Here is a 20,128-nt window from a genome sequence, read left to right on the forward strand (position 1 = left end):
GTGGTAAATGTGGGAGATCCTGAGACATTGTAACTACTACAGGAGCAGGAATTATACTCAGAGGACATTGCCTTGAGATGTTGATAACCACAACAGTAACTGCAACAATAAAGCAGTTATGTTCCTGGCTTTATGCTAACTGCTTTATCTCTCCTCTTTATCAGAGAATCATTCAACAGGCTAAATGCTAGCATGCACCCAGAGGCCAGGGCAGGGTGGCCCCATTTAGTACTAATCTGATGTTGGCTAGGACTGCCCGACAAAGGCATTTGGTTTTCATTGTATCTTGTATCTTGTTCATCACAAAGACACGACCAGAAAGTAGAGATTGACTTCTTAATTTAGAATACAAATTCCAAAGGCCAAGATCATGTTAAATTACAAAAACAGAACCAAAAGAATTTCATAAGACATTTTTTTTCCTGGGGATTGGTCCCCCTAATAGGAAGTAAATTTGCAAAAGGTGTATACATAGTTATTGGGTCTTTCTGGTTTTGTCTGTGGCCAGGGTTTTGCTTAGTGAAGAAGGGATAAAAGGTGGAAGTTACAAAGGCAGGGAGAGGCCCACTTAATTCTGATCATTTGGGATTGAGGCAGAATTTTCTTCCCCCTCAGATTCTAGAAACTATTTCCTAGTTAATAATATTAAGTTATATCTGGTAATGATTTAGCAAAACATATTTTACTCTAAAACTCAAAAGCTATGGACTCTGTCTTGAATCTATGTATGAGATTTCATTCAATATATTATATATATAGTACAAAGGCTATTTTTGTTAAAAATCTGAATAAAGTATGGAGTTTCGTTAATAACAATACATCAACTTTGGCTCACGAATTTGTAACAAATACACCCTACATGTAAGATATTGCTAATAAGGTAAACTGGGTATGAGGTATATAGGAACTCTGTACTGTTTTTCAAATAATTCTACAAATTTAAACTGTACTAAATTAAAAAGTTTATTAAGAAAGGATTAGCACTTGTTAGTCTTTCATGAAAAGTCACATTTGTACTCACACTGAGACATGGATTGCCAATACTTTTTACTTGACTATAACATGGAAGGAAAATGTTAAGTATATACTTACTGTACTGTTGCATTAGGTGGTTTGGGCATCCTAGAGTAAAAACAGGAAACAAATCCTAATTTATATTAAGGACTTTTCAAAGCTTACATTCCTATTAGAAATTTGCTTAAAAATAAAGATGTATCCCATTTTCAAACTACAGTGTCTTTAAGATAACATTCTTGATTGACTTTCTGGAACACTGAATACCAGTCAGAGGGATGATATCCTCATATTTGAGTTCTGTTGATCAATCTAACTTCATTCCCACTCACCACCCATTTTGCATTTCCTATTTGCAGTGCAGGTGCAGGACTGACTGCTTCCAATGATAATGTGGCTCTGATTTTGACATTCACCCTCATAATCAGGCAGTAGCCAAAGTGCTGCAGGCAGCCTGCCACCATGCATGTGGTGCAATTACATGACCTAAAGTGACCTCAGTGTGGCCTGGTGGGACAAGATATAGAAGTACTGTGTGTGCTTTGTCCCTTTGCCCAGGATTACTGATCTATCACGATCATAATTGTTGCCCCATTGACAGAAAGGCTGGAACAAACCTGAACACGTTTCTGGAGGCGTGTCTTTTCTGAATCAGTTCATTTGAAAGTTACGTCTTTACTATTTACCCTGAGCCCTGCCTGCCAAGAAATAATACTGAAGCCCAGGAACAAAGTCCACACTACAGGCCTGTCACCTACTTCTATTGGATTCAACAGTTAGTTTCAGCCTATGCAGATATTTCTGAAATATTTCAGGCATAAAAAAGTGAATAGAATGTTATCTGTTGATAGCAGAGGTCAACAAAATGGAGTGTGCCCGTTAAGTTTTGTATGTTTCTTTAGAAAGTGGTACGTAAGCTATATTATGTTTTGATTCCACAGTGTATTATCAACACATAATTCAGATGAATCTTAACAGGTTTATGTCTTTCTTTATTTGGACTCCAAGTTTGCAGGCTTGGGACTAAAAAACAAAACCAAAAAACATGTCTTCCAGTTATATTTATGGTTGATTTGGGGAAGGCGGGGGCAATGAATATTAATAATCCAAGGAATTCCGAGTTACTAGATTGGCTATAATATATGAAATGTTAAATCAGCATCTAAAATTTTTCTCATGTGACAGATTTAGCTATGATATTGACAAGTGTATATCTAAAATCAGTTGGATTCAAAATTGAAAAAATTTTTAAAAAAGAAAACTTTTTAAAAAGTTCAAGTTTGAAAGGATAAAATGAAAATTAAAAATGCTCAGAGACCCAGGCCCTTGACCTAAACCAGTCCATTATTTTACTGCTGCACTCTACATTTACTTTTCAAAGTGTACTCATCTCAAAGGGATAAATGAATGGGACCTAGTAGCCACCACAGATTTCACGTCTTTTTGGCTCCCTCTTGTGGCTGAACTCTATATTAACTTCTTATCTACACAAATTCCTCACAATTCTAATAAAGGTAAAGAAGTGGTATTTTCCTTGTTGCTTCAGTGTTGTCAGTATTTTATTTTTATCTGAAAATTAAGAAGTATGCTTTTTAAATATATATAACAGACTATTGCAGAGAGGAAAGATAATTTAATATGCTGGAAAGTAATTCCTATAAGCAAAGGATAAATTAAAAAATATTCCTTATCCAAAAAGGAGACTTAGGGAGTAACTTTATTACAAATTATTTGTAAATTGTCATGATAATCCTCTCCCCTCATAATATCCTGACGAAAAATTTTGCTGAGGGCGCTGGGGCATTTCCTATGAAACTTTTAAGAAATTTAACAGATTCTTATTAGATTAACTAGGTCAAAGGCAGAGAAATGGACCCAGATGACTTGTTTGAATTCTTTTGAAAATTACTATTCCATATTTCATATTTTTTTCTTTGTTTAATTGCTACAAACTATGGGTTTTGGTTTATTTTTTAAATTTTTATTTCTTTGGTCTTTGTTTCTATTATTAATGATCTCTGTTGGAAAAATAAAAGAACACTTTTGTTTTTTCTAAAAGTTCCCATTTGGGAGCTTTTTTATTTCTCATATAACACATTTTCACTTAAAAAAGCTATTTGGTCCATTATGAGGAAAAGAAACCCCAAACTTACAAAGAATCATTTCCATAGATGTCACTTTTTTTGTTCTGTGTCAGATAATAGAATTGTTCAATAGGAAGTTTTCTGAAAAGAAAGATTAAATAGAACGTCTTTTTAAATTAATACAGTGATTATCAGATAGTAAAAAGATGAATAGACTAACAACCATGTATTTATGGAAATTCAGTATATGAAAAGGTGACATTGTAAGTCAGTGGCAAAGGATTTACTTTTCAGTAAACAATGCAGGAAAAATCACTAGCCATTTGGAAAGAAGTAAATTTCCATTTCATGTTATGCATAAAGATAATTTCAGATGGATTAAAAATCTAAATATTTGGGGGAAAACATACAAATATTAAAATAAAATATGTAAGAATGTATTTTTTTCTTTGTGGTGGGGAAAACATTTTAAATGAGATTTTTCTTTTAAATTCAAAATCCAAAAGGAAATTTTATGACATCAGAATAAAACCTTTGAATACGGGATGGAATAAAACTGAAATAGGGGTGCCTGGGTGGCTCAGTTGGTTAAGGGTCTGACTCTTGATTTCAGCTCAGGTCTTGCTCTCAGGGTTGTGAGTTCAAGCCCGACATTGGGCTCTGTGCTGGGCATGAAGCTTACTTTAAAAAAAAAAAAAACAAAAAAACCAAAAAACAAATAAAACAAAGGTTGGAAGAAATTTTTGCAATAAAGATGTATAAAGGATTACTATCTAGAATATAATTAGTAAGAACCTATAGCTAAAAGACAGTACAAATGGGCAAAGAGTAAGAACAGAAAAGGGAATGTAAATGACCATACATAAGAAAACATGAACATAAGTACTCAACCAGAGAAATGAATTTTGATAACCAGATCTTTATACTAGATGGGCAAAAATTATGTAGTTTGATAATATAACACAGTTGGCCAGGAGTGTGGGTAGATAGATACTTTTACACACTACCATGAAAATATAAAGCATTTGGGCCATATCTCTAAAATTAAAAATATTCAGGGCGCCTGGATGGCTCAGTCGGTTAAGCGTCTGACTTGAGCTCAGGTCAGGATCTCGCGGTCCATGAGTTCGAGCCCCGTGTCGGGCTCTGGGCTGATGGCTCAGAGCCTGGAGCCTGCTTCCGATTCTGTGTCTCCCTCTCTCTCTGCCCCTCCCCCGTTCATGCTCTGTCTCTCTCTGTCTCAAAAATAAAAAAATAAAAAAATTAACGTTAAAAAAATAAAATTAAAAATACTCATATATTGTGACTCATAACTTTCACTTAGGATTTTCCCTAGAGAAACATTTGTGCATGAGCTCAAGGAGGCCTGTACAACTGTACAAGAAGGATATTTGTTACATATAGTTAATGTCAAAAAAAGGGAAACAATATGAAAATGGCTAAATAATCTCTGATGCATCTGTATTGTAGACACAATGAGAAATTAAAGTGAATTAGATCGATCTGTGTTTACAGTCTTTAGATTTCAGAGAGCGAAAAAAGAACCGAGTTGCCTAATACTATACATCCAGCGATTCCACACTTAAACTGTATAATACATATATTTTCAAGGGGTACGTGTATAATTATATAAATGTGCAGAAGGTGTGAAAGAATGTATACCAAAGTGACAGCAATGGTTCCTTCTAGGAAGGAAACTGGAATTGGTGGGACTGTGGTCAAAGGAGACTAGACCTTGTCTTTGACTTTTTTTTTTAATTTTTTTTTTTAAGAAAGACTTGTATTTTTAGAGCAGTTTTAGGTTCACAGCAAGGTTGAGAGAAGGTAGAGAGATTTCCCACATACCCTTTATCCCCACACATGGCTTAGCCTCCCCATTTTACTATTTCTCACCAGAGTGGTACATTTGTTACCATTGATAACCTGCATCAACACATCATTATCACCTAAAGTTCATGGTTTACATTAGCCTTTGCTCTTGGTGCTTATAGTGTTTTAATATACACTGTAGTGCTCAACTGTCACTTGTGGCTCCAGGTATCTTTTAAACACCCGTCTTTTATCTCATCTATCCAAAGTTCTAAAAAGCTTGCTTTCTCAGTCTTTGAGAATGGCCCTAGAGTAGTGAGGGTTATTTGTACCCCATGAGAGTCCTAACCAAGAGAGTCCTACAGTTGAGGATGTGCTTCGTAATTAGGCAAACAAAGTGACCAATTCTGTGAGTGTCAGGCTTTCTCCAGTCATCACAGTGCTTGCTCGGTGGCTTCATAAATTAAATTACCATGGAGGCAGGACAGAAGTTATAGGTAGATTCAACAACGTGAACTTCTCATCAAACTGACCTGGCAACATTTGAGTTTGCCAGTGGAAGTTACTAATCCCAAGTATTTCAAATGTTTATTTATTTGTTTTGAGAGAGAGCAAGTGAGAGAGTACAAGTAGGGGTGGGGCAGAGAGAGAGGGAGAGAGAAAATCTCAAGCAGGCTCTGTGCTACCAGCACAGAGCCCAGTGCAGGGCTTGAACTCATGAACGGTGAGGTCATGATCTGAGCCAAAATCAAGAGTCAGACACTTAATTGACTGATCTACCCAGGTGCCCCTAACCCTAAGTATTTCATAGAGAAAACTCTCCCTGGGTGTACTAGTCAGCCACCTGATGGGAGGTTGATTACATCGTGAAAGAGATGATTTATCCCCACAGGAGTAGACACTTCTAAAGACAGATTTCCCTTTCTTTCTGTATATACTTCTGCCAGTTACATCACCAGTGGACTTCCTGAATGCCTTATTCACTGCATGCTATCTTAAAAAATACTACTTTCGATTAAGGAATTCAATTTACCACAAAAAAAATAAGGCAATGATTGCATTTAAAGGATTTACTGGTCTCCTATTTACAGAATGTAGAATAGCTTATTGAAGATTCATTTGTGGCTGCAGCTTGTCCTAAAGAGTGTGGCACATGCTCTGAACCAGTGGCCAAGAAGTGGTGTCTCTCATAGCCAGAACAGATGGTCTAAAAAGCAAAGGGTCGGAGTGGAACCTCTCACTATTATACTTACTGTTACACTTGAGAAAAATGTTGCTTCCTTCCCAACCCCCTTGAGTTTTGCTGGGTTTGAGGTCAAGGGAGAAATGCTACCATGAGAAGACACAATGGTCCTACTGAATTGGAAGCTGAACTGATGATGTGGTAATTGGAGGCTCCTTATGATTGGAGAAAACAGGCAAGAAGTAGATTGGGATGATTGATTCTGAATGTCAAGGGCAAGAGGACTGTTGCTGTGCAGTCATGGGGAAAAGTATTTTTAGAACCTAAAGAATCTTTTGGACACCTCTTAGTATTGCCTCTAGTGGCATAAATTTAATGGAATACTGGAGCAGCCTCACACAGGTAAAACCACTAATTGCTTAGATCTCTCAGGAACAACATTGGGGGGTACCCCACTTGTAATGAACTTCTACCAGCCCAGGTGCTGGCTGAGGGCAAGTGAACTTGGCTATGTATATAATTATGTTATTCTCTCTGTATATATTCTATATATATTCTATAGAATATATTCTATATTCTATATATATTCTATATATATATTGTGTATATATATATTCTATATATATATTCTCTATATATACACACATACTTAATATATTTTTCTATATGTTTTTATATACCATAATATATAATTACTACAAAGTAATTATATATTATGGTATATAAAAACATATAGAAAAATATATTAAGTATGTGTGTTTATAATATATTTATATATAACATATTTATATATTAACTAATTTTATTTTTTCATTCACCCTTTTCCCTTATTTCCTTATTATTCTATATAGGGTGTTGGTGACGGTTTACTTCATTAAGTGTGTAGCTGTGAGCTGTCAGGGCAAGATTATGACTGAACTAGAGGAGAACATCACCCAGAGATCTTGGACTTGGAGCTGGATGCAGGCACTGATGAGACTCTGGGTTTCCCCGTTGGGGGAGGTGAGTGCATTTTCATGAAAACGTCTTACATTTTCTTACACTGGCAGCCGTTCTCAAACTTCACTGCATGTTAGAATTACCTGAGGGATTTTATTAAAATGCAGATTCTGTCTCAGTCAATCTGGGGTGGGGTCCAAGATTTTGCATTTATCATTTTCTAGATGGTACTCAATGCTGCTGGTGCATGGACCACATGTTGAATAGGAAAGCATGATACTGTTTTTGCTGCTGTTATTTAGTGTGACAGTCAACTGGGACAGGTGGCTAACATCTTTACAGTACCCTCTCGGTATTCTGTTAGTTTTTCACATTTTGAATATCCCACTTGCCCAGGAAGAATCAACTTTCCAGCCCCTTGAGCAACCAGCGAGCCAGTCATCCATATCTGCAACCAGACTTTGATTTGAATGTGAGTAGCCTAAAAACACAGGCTTCAAGAGGGGCATCCATATTGCTAATAAGGTAGCAGCAGAGCTGCCCAGTTTTAGCAGAAGCTCTTCCCTGATGAGGCAAGTCTCGAGAATGAGTCTGGATATTATTCCCGGAAGCTTAGCAATTAGCCTATTTCTCTAGCCCTCCCACAGTTTTGTGAGTTAACCTAATATCCTCTGGTAGATTCTCTTCTTAAACTAGTCAGAACCGATTCTGTTTTTGCAGCTAAAACTCTTGACACATACAAATGGATAACTTGTGAAATTAACATTTAATTTAAAAAAGAACAAAAGTGGTTTTACTGTGAAAAAGTCAAATGTAATTTAATTTAAATGAGATAATGTCTATAAAGCAGTTAGCACAATGTGTGGCTAATCAAGTACAAGTACTTGATTAATGCTGTTGTTTAAAAAAGAGATTGTTTTCTGTTTTTATGGAAATGGCATCATTCTCATTTTAAAGGCTTAAGTAATTACAAAAAAGTACATATAAATACTACCATGTAAAACATGATTCTAGATATCTGTCTCTCTTTAAAAAGTAGATGTAAGGAAATAAGAATGGGGGAATGGACAGCTGTAGTCAGAATCAAAGTTTCAAGAATAGGATGAATGTTCATTCAATTTCTAAAAGAAAATTAAAATTAAAAAAATTAATTAGCACTTAACAGATGTCAGTGTAAAACTGTAGGAATTCCTGAACCATAAGTATATCTCTTCACTACATAGACATAAATATTAAAAGATTCATGTAAAAGTAAGAAAACGTTTTTGAAACATTTAGGATGTTGGGAGTCATTATTATTTCTTAGGTAATTTTGACTCTCAGGCGTGAGACCATTTCACTCGCTTCTGCTTTCTCTCTCTGATCTCTCCATTTTGGTTGTTTAGTTAATCTGTAGTTTGCCAAGGTTTATAACATTTACCTAATTGTATGATGATAATTTTCCCAACCATGTGAATGGATTCAGGGCTCACCATTTAGTGTCCAGACGTCTCATGCTTGAATGGATTCAATGTTCATCATCAACCCTTTTATCACAGATTCTCTGTTCTTGAGTTCTTTATTTTGACTTATTTTTTGGTTTGTTAAATTTCATTTTCAGATTTTTTTTTTTTTAAGAAGGGCTCGTTGGGTGCTATTACTCTAAATTCTGCCTGTATGTAGTCTTTATGCTTGATTGACAATTGTTATGCAATATCTTTGGGTTATGTTTACTTTTACTCAAACCTTTCTTTGAAGATAGGTCTTCTGGAGTTGAATGCTGCTGTAGATGCTTGAGGCCAGCCTCCTTTCCTCCTTGTAGGTGCCTTGCTTTTCCTGCTTGAATGTTGAGAGAACTCTTTCTTTATGAATAAAATAATATTGGGGCGCCTGGTGACTCAGGCGGTTGAGCACCCGACTCTTGATTTTGGCCCAACTCATGATCCCAGGGTTGTGGATAGAGCTCCACATTGGGCTCCATGCTGAGTGTGGAGCCTGCTTAGGATTCTCTCTCTCTCTCTCTCTCTCTCTCTCTCTGTGCTCTTTTCCCCCACTCACATTTTCTCTCTCTCCCTTTCTTTCTCCCTCTCTCTCTCTCTTGCTAAAATAACCAGGTTGTATCTCAATGTCAGTACTTCCACTCTATTTTTTGCCATTATATGGTATATGCTTTTGATTTTCAGATTCAGTTCTTTTTTTTTTTTTTTTTCAACGTTTATTTATTTTTGGGACAGAGAGAGACAGAGCATGAACGGGGGAGGGGCAAAGAGAGAGGGAGACACAGAATCGGAAGCAGGCTCCAGGTTCTGGGCCATCATCAGCCCAGAGCCCGACGCGGGGCTCGAACTCACAGACCGCGAGATCGTGACCTGGCTGAAGTCGGACGCTTAACTGACTGCGCCACCCAGGCGCCCCCAGATTCAGTTCTTAATTTCAAGGGAATTTTCTTGTGTATCTCTGAGTACCTTTTTCTGTTAGATTTACTTATTATTTGTTTTACTTGTTAGATCCTCTGCATTTGGGACATCAGTTTTCCTTACAATAATTATGCTTGTTCTTAATAGCCATAACTTTTTCCTTTATTGCTTTAATATCCTTGTCTTTTCTCTCTGCTTTCTCTGTGATTTATTGTCTTTATGCCATTATATCAATTTTCAGTCACATCCATTCTGTTTCTTGCTGCTTCTTTTTTTTTTTTTTTTTACTAGATTTGTGAGTGCTTTTGTGTGTTTTTCTTATTTTTTCCCTAAGCCTTGTGGTCTTCCCTTTTATAATATTCTATTGTCTAATCATCCTGTCTTTTATGAGATTCACATACTTATTTAGTCCCTTTATGAAGAATGTAGTTTAAAAAAAAAAAGATAGAATCTACTTTTGTTTCCTGGGCTATATTTTTTCTCAGACTAGTTTCTTAATGTGCTATATAGATATAGATATAGATATAGATATAGATATAGATATAGATATAATTTTATATTCCTGGTGCCTCATCATTTCTTCTCATATTACATGTATTTAATTGAACAGCTCTGTCTAAATGCAGCTATTTGCTCTGATCTAGTGTGGGTGAATTCTTGATCCTGTCATCTGAAATAAGTTTGTCTTTCTGTCTGTGCTACAAGCTTGATGACTGAATATTATTCTCTCCATATTTCTTTAGCCTGATGGGATGGAGGGGACAGAGAGTTAAGTGCTGAGATTGTGTCAGATGGAATCCGAGTCTCTTGGTACTGCTGTCTAAGGTCCTATTAAATGTCCTCTGTAAGGCTCATTCCTTTCATTTAGGGAAGTAGCCATACCCATGGCTTCTACTCATTCCCTCAGGTCAACACAGTGTTCTGGAAGAGCACATATTCTGCACAACTTCATCTCTCTTGAGATCTTGTTGTTTTTATTAAAAAAAAATTTTTTTTAACGTTGATTTATTTTTGAGAGACAGAGACAGAGTATGAGCAGGGAAGGGGCAGAGAGAGAGGGAGACAAAGAATCTGAAGCAGGCTCCAGGCTCTGAGCTGTCAGAACAGAGCCCATCACAGGGCTCAAACTCATGAACTGTGAGATCATGACCTGAGCCAAAGTTGGACGCTCAACCAACTGAGCCACCCAGGCGCCCTGAGATCTTGTTGTTTTTAAAATAGAGGCTTCTACTCTTGAGGCTTTTCTTCAGTTCTAATAAGATTACCTATTAGGATTGCTCAGTCTTTTAATCTTCTCTTCAAATTGGAGAATTATCAGGATTTTGTTGACTCGTCTCAGTATGCATTTGGAATATAGGGATGGGGTTAGGTATAATGCCTCTCAACCAACAGTGTGTCTTCTCTCTGGACCTGCAGCACTTCCAGGGGTCTGGAAATATGTGTGGCTGGTTTTATTTTGGTTGTCACAATGAATGAGACTGGTATTTACAGGTTGAGGGCCAGAGATGATATATATCTTGCAGTGTACGGGACAAAGAACTGTCCTGCTCCAGATGCCCTCTTGAGAAACATTTAGTTACAAACTGTAATAAATGACATGGAATTTTCTTTTCTTGACATAACATTAAAATTAATGGCATAAAGTCGTTCTTCTTTTCTTATTTGGGGGCTGCTGGTGAATTTCCTGTCTATTTCTCTGTTAGGTAACAGGAGAGGGATATTCCGTGATTTTGTTTCATAAGCATTAACCTCCAGGCATTATCACCACTACTACTACTTGTGTCATCATTAAAGGGTGCTGGTTAGCAAGAGTTTCAAAGTATTCGTTAGTTCACAGAGCACTGTATATCTATTGAACAGCTTTTTAACATTTGCCAGGTTGTTAGAGGAAGATTCATTTCCTTTTTCTTAAACAAAGTAAAAACTTTGCTACTTTATCAAAGTTATAAGAAGAAGTGTTTATGGAAGTGAAAACAAAGCTATAAATTGTTATTACTTTGTAACTTCATTCTTCTAAGCCAATGGATGCCGAGTTAGGTGACGACAATTTCACTTTGAATTTCCAAAGCTTGGGTAAGTAGATATTGTTTAAGTTCCTTTAAAAGTGTTTTAATTAGATATAGGTTATGTCATAAAATGCCGGAAGGAATACTGATGTTGACAGGGACATTACATTGGAACATGCATATATAAATGCATATGATTATATTTCCATTAGTAAGCCATGTTCTTTTAACTTCTTAACCTCAGACGACATACCATAGGACCTCTCACTGGACATTTTCCTAAGCAGTATGTACTTGGCGCCTGGGTGGCTCAGTGGGTTGTGTGTCCAACTCTGGATTTCAGCTCAGGTCATGATTTCACAAGGTGAGATTGAGCCCCATGTCAGACTCTGCTGACAGTGCAGAGCCTGCTTGGGGCTCTGTCTCCCTCTTTGTCTGCCCCTTCCCTTTCCCTCCCTTTCTCTTTCTCTCTCTCAAAATAAATAAATAAACTTAAAAAAAAAAAAGAAGCAGGTACTTTCAATTTATAAAGTCATATGAGTGGAGGGTTGGTGAGGCAAAGGGGTGATCCTGTTCCCCATGAGGATGGGGTGAATGTGTGGCACCACAGCACCCCACTGAAAATCCCCATTAGGGAAGGTGGTAGGGTGTGATTGTTAGAGCAAGATTTTATATGGACCGGGATGAGGCTTGACCCCTCAGAGAGCTGGAAAATATTCTGTTATTAAACAAAAGGCCCTTTTTGGGGAGAAAGGAAAATATTGTGACAGAAGTTATTCCCTATTAGGAAACAAGTAAAACCTATTCTGTAGTTGTTTGCCAAGTAATGTGCATTGTATCAGAAAATAGGACTTTGTCCTAAATATATTTTTAAGAGGTAAATATGCCAAAGTGATAATGTTTAACATAGTTGTGAAGAGAATAGAGTACAGCAACCTGCATTTCTGAGCCAGGGATGATGGGCATTCTAATTGGAACAAGTACTTTATCTCCCAGTGGCCTAGGGCTGCATTCAGTGAGGCACCAGACACAAACCTCTCATTTCAAACTGGATGTCCCTTAAGAAACCTGTCTTTGGCTCTTCTCTTACACTCTTGAATTCTGAGTACAGTTCTGATCCTTTTAGAATGTTGTGTGTTTTTTTAATATGTAAATTTTGAGGACAATAGATGCAGAGTCCATAAAGAGATACATACAACCCTAGTCTAGAACAATGCTCAAAACTGCTGAATAAATGAATAGCTGGAGTGAATGATGAACAGAATGGACAGATGAAAAGAACTTGGTCTTTGGGGTCAAATAAATCTGGACTCCGGTCCCTGTTCCACAACTTCACAGTTGTGTGATCCAGGGAAAGGTACTGAATCTTCTGGGTCTCCACATATTGTAAAACCAGGATAACAATGTGGCTACTGTACAACTATATTATAAATCTCTTAATATTATATTAGAACGTAAGTTCCATGAGAGTGGGGACTTGAAGAAATCTGTTGGATGAATTCATGATCTTGAGGTCCTTGCTATCTGTAATATGTCAGTATTTGCAGCTTTCCCATTGGACTGACAGGCCTTTTCATTTGTCTGCTTTTTATTCAGTAAGGTCGTTAGCTGCCACATGTCATTATTATTTCTCTTTCTACCTGCCGCTTGTCTTTCCTAATGTATTTTTCGAAACTGCTTTAGAACAAAAAACTAGTTAGCTAGATTGTTAGTAAGCCAGGTAAGCAGGATTGTTGGATAAAGCAGGAGTAGGTAGGCTCTGTGGGAAGGTTTGATAGATTGTGCTTTGAGTAAATTTCATAGTTTTTTAAAATTTCATATTTTTAGTAAATAGTTAATGTGACATTTAATTTGCTGCTCAGATTTTTTTTTGCTTTCTCTTCAGTTTTAATATGTTTTGAATAAAGTCGCTGAAAGAGTGACTTTAAGAGTTACAAGTGATTATTGAAATATTTTATTACTTGAAAACAATGCCCAGTAGATTCTAATGACTACAGATTGATGAACAAATTAGAAATCAAAAGTTCCAAAAATCAACAACATCTATACAAATGAGGCCAGCTATTTGCTCAAGCAAAAACATTTTAAATTTAATATCTCTCTGGAATATTCTCATATAGTTTTAGATAAAATGTGATTAGCAAGGGAATTAATCAAAATTTCTGATCACAATAATTGAACATCTCTCAGGATAGCAAAGACATCCATAAAGAGATTTTTTTTTTACAGATTTTACAATTAGAAATTATATAATTCATTTTTCCATCTGTGTCTTTTCATAAATAGTAAAAGAAATAAATTTGGAGGTAGATTTAAGTTAACAACAAGACTCACAATGGAAACAAAGAGCAAAGAAAAATGCAAAATAAAGATCTCTATGTAAAGAGCAGGAAGTTTATTTACCTTGGCCAAGTTTCTCCACCAAATCCATAATGCTGATGTCCTTTGCCCATGACATGAGGAGGTTCACATTTTGGCCTGTGCTCCTCAGGGAGTGAAATGGGTATTACCCCACCATATTCTCTGTCAGCACCCCATGGAAATCTACATTGTTGGAATGACTCCCTTAATTCCTGATATCTGTGAAAAAAGAGATACTTTTGAAATCACTTCAGCATGGAATACTATGGAATGCTATGGTCGGAATGTTTGTGTCCCCCAAATTTATGTGTTGAAATCCCAATGCCCAGTGTGACGGTATAAGGTGGGCCCTTTACTCAGTGACTAGGTCAAGAGTGGAGCCCTCATGAATGGGACTCATGCTCTTGAGAGACCTCAGAGAGCTTGCCAGCCCCTTCCTCCATGTGAAGATACAGCAAAAAGGTGCCAGCTACAAACCAGGAAGAAGGCTTTTACCAGAATGCAACCATGCTGGCACAGTGATCCTGGACTTCAAGCCACCAGAACTGTGAGAAATCAATGTTGCTTCTAAGAAGCTGCCCAGTCGGAAGGACTTTGTTATAGCAGCCCGAACACACTAAGACAAACAACTAAAATTCCTACAGCTTTAAAATTATTTTTAGATTACATTTTTAAAACACAGAATTCTCAGTGTTGGGTACGTTATGATAGATACTGGTTACTTGGGCATCCTCGAATTGCTGAAGGAATGAGGTTAAATTTTTGAGGGCCTACAGATGATGATGATGACGATGATGGTGATTTGTAGTTGTACTCCATGTACTTCTTTCTTTTAAATATCTTTATTGAGATATAATATACATACCATACAATTCATCCATTTAAAGTATACAATTAAATGGTTTTTAGTATATTCACAAATATGTACAACCATCATACGATAATTTTAGAGCATTTTCATCACCTCAAAAAGAAACTTTGTGCCCTTTAGCCATTGTTTATTTCCACACTTGCCCATCCCCACCCTAGCCCCAAGGAACTACTAATCTACTTTCTGTCCATCTCTAGGTTCTTGTATAGCCCTCCTAGGGCATGTGAAGTGGTATCTCTTTATGGTTTGGATTTGCATTTTCCTAATGACTAATGATGTTGAGCATCTTTTCATGTGCTCATTGGCCATTTCATGTATGTTCTTTGGAGAAGTGTGTATTATTCAGGTCCTTTGCCATTTTCAAATTGGGCTTTCTTTTTCTTTTTTTAAATTGTTTTTTAACGTTTATTTATTTTTGAGAGAGACACACACAGAGCACAAGCAGGGGAGGGGCAGAGAGAGAGGGGGACACAGAATCTGAAGCAGCTCCAGGCTCCGAGCGGTCAGCACAGAGCCCAATGGGGGCTCGAACTCACAAACCTCAAGATCATGACCTAAGCCGAAGTCGGATGCTTAACCGACTGAGCCACCCAGGGGCCCTGAGCTTTCTTTTTATTACTGAGGTATAAAACTTGTAAATAAAGTCCCTTCTCAGATATATGACTTACAAGTATTTTCTCCTATTCTATATGTTGTCTTTTTATTTTCTTGATAGTGTTCTTTGGGGCACGAAAGTTTTTAATATTCATAAAGTCCAGCTTATCAATTTTTCTTTTATTTCTTGTACTTTTGTGTCATATCTAAGAATATGCTGCCAAATCCAAGATCGTGAAGATTTACCCCTATTTTCTTTTAATAGTTTTTATGTTTTAACTCTTATCTTTAGGTCTTTGATCCATGTTGATTTGTTGTTAATTTTTATACATGGTGTGAGATAAGGATACAGCTTCATTTTTTTTTTTTTTTTTTTTTTTTTTTTGCATGTGGCTATCCAGTTGTCCCAGCACCATTTGTTGAAAAGAATATTGTTTCCCCATTGAATGGTTTTGGCTATGGATTATCTTTTGATTTTTAAAAATGGAGAGGCCTGCAAAGGAGCAGAAGCATTTGCTCCTAAGCTTTATCTAGAGCTCCTTTCATAGTGGTTCTCAAAGTGTGGACCATGGACCAAGCATCAGCATCTCTCTAAAAGCTTGCTAGAAATACAAATTCTCAGGCTCTGCTTCAGACCTAGGAATCACAATTTCTGGAGGTGGGCCCCTGTAATCTGTTTTAATAAGCCCTCTAGATGATTGTTATGCATGCTAAAGTTTTCTCGTCCCTTATAACTGTGCCATTCAGTGGGCTGGAGATGTGGAAATTTCATAAGTTGGCTGGTAGGGTTTTCTGATCTTAAAAAGTGGTAATTCACATGGCTCTTCCTGCTCGTTCTTAACAAGGAAGTGGAGGGCAAGGACTCTAACCAGTTCACTCTTGTAACCATGCTTTATAGAACATATCCAGTGGATGTCTTTTGAATGAGTGCATGCATGAGTGAAGCCAGAGAGATGGATTTGTTTCCTGGACTGTAGCCATTGACACAAGAATGGAAGCTTCTGCCTAGAAGAAGGCCTCACAAAACACTTAAGAATACGTGACAAAAAATCTGCTTCCTAATTAGTAAGGATTTAATGACTTAAGTCTCCAGTTATGGCTGTCTAGATTATTTGGAATATCTTTCCCACTGAAAACAACCAAAAGTACTGAGAAGGGAGCTTCTGGGTTGATGAATACATGGCAATGTGGGGAGAGTAGTGCTCTCAGAGAGCGTGGAAGTTCTGGGTACCTTTCCACATAGCTTGTCCTATGCATGTATTTCACCTAGCTGTTTCAAAGCTTTATCCTTTTATAATAAGCTGGTAGTCTGTTGCCAAGAGATGAACAGTATAATGTTGTAGAGAACAAAGAACACTGATTCATCACAGTTTCCATAGCACAGCAAAAAGGACAAGTCACTGTAGACAAGGACTCTGCCATACTCACCACAAAATCCCCAAGATAAAGCATAGTGTCTTGCAAATATATAATGCAAATATATGATGGGCTACAGATATTTATTGTCTAGGTGGTTTTCCTGGAGAGCAGACAATGACATGAAGATCTTAAAAAGGGAATCAATTACACTTTTGGGTTAAATTTTCTTAGAGAAGTTAAAATCTATTTCTGTCTGAACCTTACTGATGTACCTTGAGGAGACAGACTAAAACAAAACAAAATGCTGAAAAGAAAAGAAGAAAAATACTTTTTTGAAAGTGACTAGTTGTTAACAAGATAGGAAATACCAGAGATCCGTAAGAGGGAAAATAGGAAATCAACAAAACTAAAAGGCAGCCTGCAGGGCGAGAGAAGATATTTGCAAATGACATAGCTAGAAAGGGTTAGTATACAAAATCTATAAAGAATTTATGAAATGCAACACCAAAAACATATAATTCAGTTAAGAAATGGGCAGAAGACATGAGTAGACACTTTTCCAAAGAAGACATCCAGATGGCTAACAGACACATGAAAAGATGCTCAACATTACTCATCATCAAGGAAATACAAATCAAAACCACAGTGAGATACCACCTCACACCTGTCAGAATAGCTAAAATTAACAACTCAGGAAACAACAAATGTTGGCGAGGATGTGGAAAAAGGGGAACCCTTTTGCACTGTTGGTGGGAATACAAACTGGTGCAGCCATTCTGGAGAACAGTATGGAGGCCCCTGCCCCTCAAAAATAGAACTACCCTATGATCCAGCAATTGTACTACTATGTGTTTACCCAGAGGATACAAAAATACAGATTTGAAGGGGTACATGTACCCTGATGTTTATAGTAGCACTATCAACAATAGCTAAACTATGGAGAGAGCCCAAATGTCCATTGACTGATGAATGGATAAAGAACATGTGGTGTGTATATGTGTGTGTGTGTGTGTGTGTATACACACACATATATAGACACACATATATATACATCTATAAATATACATACATATATACATATACATACATACACACATGATGGAATATTACCTAGCCATCAAAAAGAATGAAATCTTACCATTTGCAATGATATGGATGGAGCTAGAGTATATTATGCTAAGTGAAATAAGTCAGTCAGAGACAAATACTATATGATTTCACTCATGTAGAATTTAAGAAACATGAACATATGGGAGGGGGGAAAAGAGAGAGGGAAACAAACCCTGAGAGACTCTTAAAGATAGCGAACAAACTGAGGGTTGATGGCGGGAGGTGGGTGAGGGATGGGCTAGACAGGTGAGGTGATGGGTACTAAGGAGGGCACTTGTGATGAGCACTGGATGTTGTGTGTAAGTGGTGAATCACTGAATTCTACTCCTGAAACCAATACTCACTATATGTTAACTATCTGGAATTTAAATAAAAAATTAAAAAGAAAAAAAAAGGGAAAATAGGGCTACAGAGAGGTAAAAAAGCACAGGAGCCACTTTTGCCCTTAAGGCAGTGCCAATTGTTTCCAATTTCATTTTTGTTTTAAGGATGCTGTGGGGTGAGCAGTACAGAAATCAGTCAGGTGAGAAATCTAAAGGAGAGCATCTCTACAATAAGCTCCAAAAGATTACTATCTCATATTAGAGCTAAATTAGAAGTAAACCACCCCTCTTATTATCTTCTGTCCAAATTTTCATCTGCCCACCACCTGGCCTTGGATTTCAGTGGTCCAGGATAGGTAGCATACCCCCAGGTACCTTGCAGGACCAACAAGATTCCTTTTTGGAGGAAAGACTGTTGGGGGAATGAGTTCTAAAGAATGAGTCAGACATTTAGGTGGGGGAGTAACATGTCAAAAGGCTAAGAGGTTAAAAAGATTATGGAATTGAAAATTTCTGACAGCCTTGGCTCTAGAACCCTTCTTAGGAAAGGATCTGTTTTGTTTGATAAAATATTTTGTTAGGCCACTTGATATAGAGGTAGAGACTCTATGAGTATAGGTGTCAGTATGATACCAAGCCACCTAAGACTGACTAAGCTGCTCTGCCGTGGGAGGGATTTGGTGTTTTGCTCTTGTGAGAGGAAGATGAGAGGTAAGTGGAGTACAGGGAGATGAAGGGAGAAGCCATCAAGATATTAGGAGACTGGACACTGCACTTGGGTGAAAAGTCAGTGAGGAACCCTAGTGACAACTGAATTCAGGGACTTTTAAGAATACAGAGGTTACTTGGGGCGCCTGGGTGGCGCAGTCGGTTGAGCGTCCGACTTCAGCCAGGTCACGATCTCGCGGTCCGTGAGTTCGAGCCCCGCGTCGGGCTCTGGGCTGATGGCTCAGAGCCTGGAGCCTGTTTCCGATGCTGTGTCTCCCTCTCTCTCTGCCCCTCCCCCGTTCATGCTCTGTCTCTCTCTGTCCCAAAAATAAATAAACGTTGAAAAAAAAAATTAAAAAAAAAAAAAAGAATACAGAGGTTACAGCTAATAAGGGACTTTAAGTTATGTGTTGTATGGTGTGATGTGATTCTTCCTCTTGACCTATAACTGATCAGGGAAGTTTACCAGGCTCACAAATGCTCTGTGTGGATGAGGTCTTAGGAGGAAACTGAAGAATGTGTTTCACGTCTGGGTCAAAGTGTTGTTGAACAGAAGCAGCATTAAGTGGAACCAAAGGAAAAACCAAAGTCAGAAAGTCAGTAATGATCACCTCCACCCCACCCTGGGAATTTGTAAAGTTTTGAGGAAGGCTTTGGACTTTCAGAAGGTACAAAGATTTGAGTGGAACTTACCCAGATCTTAAGGGCTGAGCAAATGGGAGTGGAATTTTGGGCCAAATCAGTAGAGATAATACAGAATTCAGGAATTTTTTTTTTTTTTTAATTTTTTTTTTTTTTTAACGTTTATTTATTTTTGAGACAGAGAGAGAGCATGAGCGGGGGAGGGGCAGAGAGAGAGGGAGACACAGAATCGGAAGCAGGCTCCAGGCTCTGGGCCATCATCAGCCCAGAGCCCGACGCGGGGCTCGAACTCACGGACCGTGAGATCGTGACCTGAGCTGAAGTCGGACGCTTAACCGACTGAGCCACCCAGGCGCCCCTGGAATTCAGGAATTTGAAGCACAGTAGAGAAGAGCTATGGTAAGAGATAAAGCAAGAGAGGAAAACAAGAACCAGAGCCTCTGGGCCTTGTAAGCCCTTTGGACTGTATTGTCTGAGCAGCGGGATCCAATTAGAAACACGGGAGAGGAGCTCAGAGAGAGGGGTATGGACTGTGGAACTTCTTTGTACCTGTATAGCACTTGGCTTAATGTAATCCCCTGTAAATATCTGCTGAATGGAATGAAGAACTAACACTGTCTTTTATAAATGGAATGCTTTATCTCATAAAGTCACTAGATAGGTGTTGGCAAACCATGGCTTATAGGCCAAATCCAACCTGCTGCCTGTTTTTTTTTTTTTTTTTTTTTT

The 20,128-nt window shown here is 37.6% G+C and overlaps 1 protein-coding gene and 1 long non-coding RNA gene across 4 annotated transcripts in view; one reads left to right on the forward strand and one right to left on the reverse strand.

The window, feature by feature from the left end:
* LOC115509000 overlaps window positions 1–20,128 on the forward strand; it is a 57,629-nt gene that overhangs the window by 25,682 nt on the left and 11,819 nt on the right. For 2 of the 3 annotated variants that reach the window (XR_003967180.1, XR_003967182.1), the window contains exons 2-3: window positions 6,942–7,092; window positions 7,426–7,501. This is a non-coding gene — a long non-coding RNA (uncharacterized LOC115509000). The remainder of the gene's footprint in view (window positions 1–6,941; window positions 7,093–7,425; window positions 7,502–20,128) is intronic. The other variant, XR_003967181.1, reaches the window with a different exon arrangement.
* The window catches only part of CA2H7orf31 (chromosome A2 C7orf31 homolog), a 44,530-nt gene that overhangs the window by 18,753 nt on the left and 5,649 nt on the right, over window positions 1–20,128 (reverse strand). The window contains exons 2-4 of the mRNA XM_030308120.1: window positions 13,835–14,011; window positions 3,168–3,239; window positions 1,093–1,122 (exon numbers count right to left, since the gene is read on the reverse strand). Of these exons, the coding sequence (XP_030163980.1) occupies window positions 1,093–1,122; window positions 3,168–3,239; window positions 13,835–14,011 (279 nt within the window). The remainder of the gene's footprint in view (window positions 1–1,092; window positions 1,123–3,167; window positions 3,240–13,834; window positions 14,012–20,128) is intronic.

The sequence above is a fragment of the Lynx canadensis genome, chromosome A2, assembly GCF_007474595.2.
Source record: "Lynx canadensis isolate LIC74 chromosome A2, mLynCan4.pri.v2, whole genome shotgun sequence".
NCBI classification, from domain to species: Eukaryota; Metazoa; Chordata; class Mammalia; order Carnivora; family Felidae; genus Lynx; species Lynx canadensis.